Here is a 6,868-nt window from a genome sequence, read left to right as displayed (position 1 = left end):
TCTCTCTCCCATCCGGCGAAACGCAAGGACAACGTTGCCCTTACATTCGCCAATACCACCATGTCGGACCCATGGACGTGCGCTCGCTTTTTCAGCCGGCCGTTTATTGCACACCCGGAGAGAGACAAAGCACGCCGCAGTGTGCTACGTAAAGCACACAAACTCCGCCCCCGAGACACACTAACGTGCTTTACACCAGAAGAGACGCAGGCAGCTGTAAAGAACGCCAAAGCATCCAAGGCGTTAGGCCCCGACGGAATCTCGATGCAGATGCTGAAAAAGCTAGGACCAGTGGGAGTCGAGTACATCACAGCAGCTTTCAATTTGTCACTGTCCACCCTGATCATCCCTGAGATGTGGAAAATGGGTAGGATCATCCCCCTCCTTAANACGCAGGACACTCTTACCGGCCAGTCTCCCTCTTATCCCCAGTGGCAAATACAATGGAAGCACTACTCCTCCGAAGCATCTGCAACTAGGCCAACACCAACACGGATTCCGCAAAATGCACAGCACGACCACTGCATTAAACGCCATCACCACACAGATAAGCGGGGGTCTGAACCAACGTCGACCCTGTGATAGGACGGTCCTAGTCGCGGTGGACCTGTCGAAGGCCTTCGACACGGTAAACCACGCGACCCTTTGCCAAGACGTCCTGGACTCGTCGCTTCCGGATCGGACGAAGCGGCGGATAACCAGCTATCTGTGTTGACGCCAATCATCGGTCGAATTCCGAAACGCCAAGTCCAAGCCGCGTTTAATTTTTTACCATTTGGTCCATTTTTTGATCCGATAAATAAGTGGGAAATGGCAACCGTCAGCTCAGAAAGCAATTTTTTGTTTTCGTCGCTATGCTCTTTGTCGTTTTCTTCGCTTTTCGCTTCACTAAGTGCTGCCACATTGAAATATAAAGGATTGTTTTTGTCGCTTTTATACGAAAATTTGCATCACCCAATTCTTGTAGGGTTTATTTAAGTTGGTGTTGCGGAAGGAGGAACAAAAAAACTCTCCAAATACCATCATACGTATGAAAATCAGCTGCGATCAACATATAACCTAAAAAATTCTTTTTATCTTTGCACACGCCGCGTTGTGTTTGGGTTTATAGTTTTCTGCGTAATTGGCAGCGTATTTTAAAAGTTAAGACATATTTACCCTCGTTAAAATATAACGCAATCTGCAAAATGCCGAAAGTACGAAGTGCGTCTGGGCCTCCGCGCAAACAGGGCTTCAACCATTCGAATCACTCTATGAATCCGGAACGCCCCAAATCTGGCCTCAAAGGCGTAGCAAATCCTCGTACGCAGGCCACTATCAAGCGATTGCAAATGTACCGTAACTTCAAAGCGAAGCGTAATCGTAAGGGAAAAATAATTACACCTGCGCCATTTCAGGTAAACCTATGGCATTTCTGTTTGAATTGCAAATGAGTTCACTTACTCCTTATTTTTAGGGTCGTCTTCCATCTGGTACGATGGCGAGAGTGGAACCTTCCCAAAAATGGTTCAGTAATTCACGGGTAATATCGCAAAGTGCACTCCAAAAGTTCCAAGATGAAATTGGCAAAGCAGTAAAAGATCCGTACCAAGTGATAATGAAGCCATCACAGCTACCAATCACGCTACTCAACGAGACAAGCAAATACAAGCGTGTACATTTACTAGATACAGAAAGTTTCGATACCACATTCGGTCCAAAAAGACAACGGAAGCGTGTCAATTTGAAAGTTCGAGATTTGGAGGACTTGAGTCGTACTGCCGAGTTACAGGCTGAGAACTATGATGAAACTAAAGATGTAGATTTAGTGCGTGAAGAAACAGGCGAAAAAGCTGCTCAGCGTGATTGGATATTTGCTGCTGGACAGAGTAGACGTATTTGGAATGAGTTACATAAAGTAGTTGATTCTTCCGATGTTTTACTCCAGGTGCTTGATGCACGCGATCCTATGGGCACCCGTTCCAAGTACATTGAACAATTCTTACGCAAAGAAAAACCACATAAACACCTTTTCTTCATTTTGAATAAAGTGGATTTGGTGCCAGTGTGGGTGACGCAGCGCTGGGTTGCTATATTAAGTGCTGAGTATCCAACTATTGCCTTCCATGCCTCGATGCAGCATCCATTCGGAAAAGGTTAGTATATTTTATTGTTTAGAGTTGCCAATTTGAAATGGTAAATGATTCTTTTTATTTATTTCACAGGTGCACTCATAAACCTTTTCCGGCAGCTAGGCAAATTGCATATGGACAAAAAACAGATTAGTGTGGGTTTCATTGGTTATCCAAACGTAGGAAAATCTTCCGTCATAAATGCCTTGCGTTCCAAAAAAGTATGTAATGTTGCGCCCATCGCTGGAGAAACAAAAGTGTGGCAGTATATTACATTAATGAAACGAATCTTCCTGATCGATTGTCCTGGCGTGGTATATCCATCAGCTGAAACAGACACAGAAAAAGTGCTGAAAGGAGTTGTTCGCGTCGAATTGGTTACAAATCCTGAAGACTACGTAGAGACAGTTTTGCAACGTGTACGAAAAGAGTATATACAAAAAACTTATAAGGTTGATAAATGGACATCGTCATTAAACTTCTTGGAGCAGTTGGCAAAGAAATCCGGTAAATTACTGAAGGGAGGAGAGCCTGATATCACAGTCACTTCACGCATGGTTTTGAATGACTGGCAAAGAGGTAAGCTGCCGTTTTATGTAGCACCCGAAGGCTTTGAGATACCAAAATCACAGGCTGATAAACCCCAATCCCTTAACGAACCCGAAACAGTTGATCAAGTCAATCAAGAAGGAGATGACACTAAATCCGAAGCACCTACTTTCGTAAGCGAATCAGTTAAGAAGGCGAGAGAATTCAAACAGTTGCAAGACTTCAGAAAAATTAAACTTGGCATTGAGTTTGAACCACAGGATGTGCGTGAGCTAGATAAAATAGATTTAGAATTGTTGGAAAAACAGAAGGCCGAGCGCCTGGAACGCAAAAAGCAACGCCAGCAAAACCCAGAGGATGAAGAGGAGTCCAGCGATGGTGTCAGTGAATTTTATTCTGAAGATGAATACGATGATGACTTAGAACGTGTCGTGCACAAAAAAGCCAACATTAAACGTAAAGCGAGTGTCGCAATAACGGCTTCCGGCAAATTTAGAGTAGAGCCGGATGTTGGTGGCGAAAGTGGTGATGAAGGTAATCGACTGCCTCCGGCCAAAAAACGATTGACGGCTAAGGAGAAACGTGCGGCAGAACGCAGTCAAAAGCGCAAGAAGGTAGGCAGTAATTTCTATGAAGTGACCAATGTGAAAAATCGTAATCGCAATAAGAAAAAGGACGAATGATGTGTGAAATAAAAAAATAAATTTGGTTTTCTTTAATGATAATTTTCAAAATAAAAATGCATGTATTGGAAGTTATTAAGATACATCAGAAGTTATCAATCCCAAAAAGGGTGTTTGATAATTTTGGAAACCTTCAGATTCTTGACAACTGGATTGTATACTATGGGAAGTGGACGTATTATAAATAAAATTTCCAACAACAATCACATATGATGTATTTTGTTTGAAGGTAAAGGAAGCCGAAGTCAGATTACTTTTTGGCAAATGAAAATAAACCATTCAATATTTTCTTAGTTTATTAACGTATATGTATGTATATTATATGTCGAAGCCATTACAGGATGAGACAGACCTCCCTACTACATGAGCTGGAAAATTCAAAAATCAATCGTCGTTTTGGCACTTCGTCTTCTTCTGCCTTTTACGCCCCATTAAATCATACTTGGCATGATTGTCATTGTCGGGTTCATCCTCACTGCCACTGCTCATTTCAGAGTCACTAGACTCATTGTAAGGTCCAATACCAGGTAGTATTGCAATACATTTCAGTTGACCTTTATCAAATTGGTTTGTAGTAATGCTAGGAAATAACGATGTTTTATCAGCACTTCCCGCGGTATAATTTTTAGTTATTTTCGAGCTTGTTGTGCTCGCCGTTTCTCCATTCTTGCGTTTAATGCCAACACCAAGCAAAGACTTTTGCGTGGGACGAGTTGTGGACGCAACTGTTGAAGTTTTCGACACTTTGGATGTTCTGATTTCGGTTTGGAGTTTCTAAAAGATATATTAGGAAAACAAATAAAAACACACAACTACATGATTGCCGAAAGTGGTTTATACTTTATCGGCAGTTTCTTCCTGCAGTGTAGCCACACGATCACGGAATTCTTGGAGTTCCTTTCGCTCCTCTTGCAATTGTTTCTTTTCCGCGTCGATTTTATTTTGATCGACCAGCTCTAGAAATTGAACTTCATCGTCATCCAACCCGCGTATAAGATTTTCTAAAATGGAAATTTAAAGAAGTGAAGTCTCGCTGTATGGATTTTCTTATTTATCACTCACTTAACTTATGAGCCTCTTCATATTCCATGTCTTTCTTCATCTTTTGCTCTTTTAGTCGGTCAAAAAGCGATCGTCCATCATATGGTTCTTCAGGACGTTCTGTGAATGAATATATTGTTTTTATTTTCTGATTTTAAACAATTGTTTTAACAATACACTCACCCAATGGTTGATCTGGTGTGCGAACTTTTTCCCATTCCTCCTGTCGCCGTTTACGGGCTTCGGCAGCTTCTGATGCTGTTACAAAGCCTGAACTCATTTCCAATTGAATTATACACGCCTAAAACAAAAGACCTATATGAAAATCTATCGGAAGGTGTTTAATAGTTAAAATAGTAGTTCTCCTGCGAGGATATCAAAACATAAATGACATATCAATGCGAGTAGAAACGTCAAATGCATGCTGCATATTTACTGGCTGCGTTCAGTGCGAACGGTGTGTAGAGAATATTGAGCGTAATTTGGCAGCCACAATTAACCTTAATTTACGTTATTTAGTCAAACCAAAACTTTAAAACTAAATAAAAGAACNGTTGAGCGTAATTTACGTTATTTAGTCAAACCAAAACTTTAAAACTAAATAAAAGAACACATTTTTAACTGGATGTGTTATTTTCCTTTATTATATGTATATATACAAATGGAAAAAGGATGTTTACCCGATAATAAAAGTTTATAAATTTATGCAACCTTGCGAACCCAACACGAAATTATTAGGTGTTTATTCTTTCACATTGCATCTCGTTCGGCAGTATTCATTCGGTCGTCAGATGTAACGTTTCGTTCGTAGTTAATTAGCGCGGTGTTTGGACGCTATACGATGAAGTGTAGTGTAGTAGAACAGTTGCTATAGAGCATACAGTAACAACAACACTAATTGGGATCGGTTGTGATCTGTGAACATAAAAATGCAAATATGGCCGCCACTTGTTGGATGATGAATTTTGTTTTAAAGAAAAGGAAGTGTTAAAAAAAAGTACGTAAACTTATGAGTTTGTAAGGAAGAGATAAAGATTAGAAAAGTGCTTAATCGGAAATTTTACCGATATAGTGAAATGGAATTTTTCCTGGATAATCAGTAAAGGCGTAAAGTGAATGAAAATGAAAAGAGAATGAAAAGAAAATAGAAGGAAATATGTAAGATCATGGAATGAGAGGAGTACCATAGTAAAAGAAGAAGGTGCGAAAGATGGATACGAGAAAAGCGCAAGTGTAGAGAGTTTTGAGTTTAAATTCGAAAAAAGTGGATTTCATTTAGCTTGTTCAGTAAAGAAGTATGAGGGTAAAGAATTGTGCAATGTGAATGTTTTCGGAAGAATATTGTATAAAGCAGAAAAGCAAACAACGTAGCTATGAAAAAGGTGCAGAGATAACCATAAACGAAATATGGCAAGAAAGGAAAAAAGTCAAAAGTTCAACTTTGTCGTTTTCGCTGCGTGTTGCGCTGTGCGAATTTGTTTTGTGGCCCGATTGCTACATTCCTTTTTGTTTACCCATTTTTTGGTGCGGGCGATCGGTATACTCACATACGGGGTTGCTACTTTGGTAAATTTGACCAAAATTAGTAGAAAAGATTTATACCATGTTCTGACCGACAATGAAAACACTTTGAAAACGAGGGTAATTCTCTAGGGTGCGGTAACAACCCCTAAAAAAGGTGCGGAAAAGTCGGGAGGGGTATCAAACGACGCGTTTCGGCCCCCCTATTAACAATCCGGAGGGGGGGAGATAATATTATTAACCATTTAAAAGTTATGAACAAAAAACTTTTGTTAAATTTCGTTGTTTTCGATGGGCAATTACACCGACAAAGATTCACTAAATCACCTGTTCACACTTTTTAAACACTATTAAAATATATAATTTAACTTATTTATTAAAGAAACACATAGTTTTATCAACCTAAGATAGATTATTTTGTTATTAAAAAGAAGTTGACAATCTTTGCCAGCTGAAACGCGAGATTCCAAAATAGCTATTGTGCTGCCACTGGATTAGTATTTCGTAATAATTCACTTTTCCTTATGAGATGTGTGCACTGTTCAATGCTTTTCGGTATCTTCTTTCGTTTAATATATATACGGTTCTACCTTGCTATATTTTTATCATGGTATATAGCTTGAATCCTTGTTGTTGTTGTTGTTGGTGTAGCGGCTACAACAACCCCGCCCAGATCGGTTGATATCTCAGTCGTTGTCGTCAAAAATGTCGCACAACAACATTGGTTTCAAATAGTGTTACTGAAGGCAAGGTATTTTTTGACAAAAGGTAATTAGCATAAAAAACAAAAAAACAAAAAAAAATAGAAAATAAAAAAATTTAACTAAAAATATTTTTTAGTTTGAAGTAATGTTTTTGAAACTACGTCCGGTTTATTTTTTGTGTTTAAAGTTACAATTTAACTAAGGTTAAGCCTTTTTTTTATAAAAGAGAATCAGCATAAAATAAAAATAAATAAGAAAA

The 6,868-nt window shown here is 39.3% G+C and overlaps 2 protein-coding genes and 1 long non-coding RNA gene across 4 annotated transcripts in view; 2 read left to right on the top strand and 1 right to left on the bottom strand.

Annotated features, from left to right (window-relative positions):
• The first annotated feature begins 994 nt into the window (after positions 1 to 994).
• Positions 995 to 3,551, top strand: Ns2 (nucleostemin 2). Its single transcript, XM_017621830.1, has 3 exons — positions 995 to 1,397; positions 1,457 to 2,135; positions 2,205 to 3,551. Exons 1-3 carry the CDS (start codon positions 1,188 to 1,190, stop codon positions 3,341 to 3,343), a joined length of 2,028 nt encoding a protein of 675 aa, XP_017477319.1. The 5' UTR covers positions 995 to 1,187; the 3' UTR covers positions 3,344 to 3,551.
• Positions 3,552 to 3,621: 70 nt separating this feature from the next.
• Positions 3,622 to 4,797, bottom strand: LOC108367234 (protein FAM192A). Its single transcript, XM_017621831.1, has 4 exons — positions 4,568 to 4,797; positions 4,406 to 4,504; positions 4,184 to 4,344; positions 3,622 to 4,117 (listed from the first exon to the last, which is right to left on the bottom strand). Exons 1-4 carry the CDS (start codon positions 4,662 to 4,664, stop codon positions 3,728 to 3,730), a joined length of 747 nt encoding a protein of 248 aa, XP_017477320.1. The 5' UTR covers positions 4,665 to 4,797; the 3' UTR covers positions 3,622 to 3,727.
• A 359-nt stretch (positions 4,798 to 5,156) lies between these two features.
• The window catches only part of LOC108367232 (uncharacterized), a 10,783-nt gene continuing 9,071 nt past the window's right edge, over positions 5,157 to 6,868 (top strand). The window contains exon 1 of one of the 2 annotated variants that reach the window (XR_001848220.1): positions 5,157 to 5,542. This is a non-coding gene — a long non-coding RNA (uncharacterized LOC108367232). Of the gene's footprint in view, positions 5,586 to 6,868 lie in introns of both variants that reach the window. The other variant, XR_001848219.1, reaches the window with a different exon arrangement.

This window comes from Rhagoletis zephyria, unplaced genomic scaffold (genome assembly GCF_001687245.7).
Source record: "Rhagoletis zephyria isolate East Lansing unplaced genomic scaffold, Rhagoletis_zephyria_1.1 Rzeph_scaffold_02598, whole genome shotgun sequence".
Taxonomy (NCBI): domain Eukaryota; kingdom Metazoa; phylum Arthropoda; class Insecta; order Diptera; family Tephritidae; genus Rhagoletis; species Rhagoletis zephyria.
This window is presented reverse-complemented; position numbering and strand designations above follow the sequence as displayed.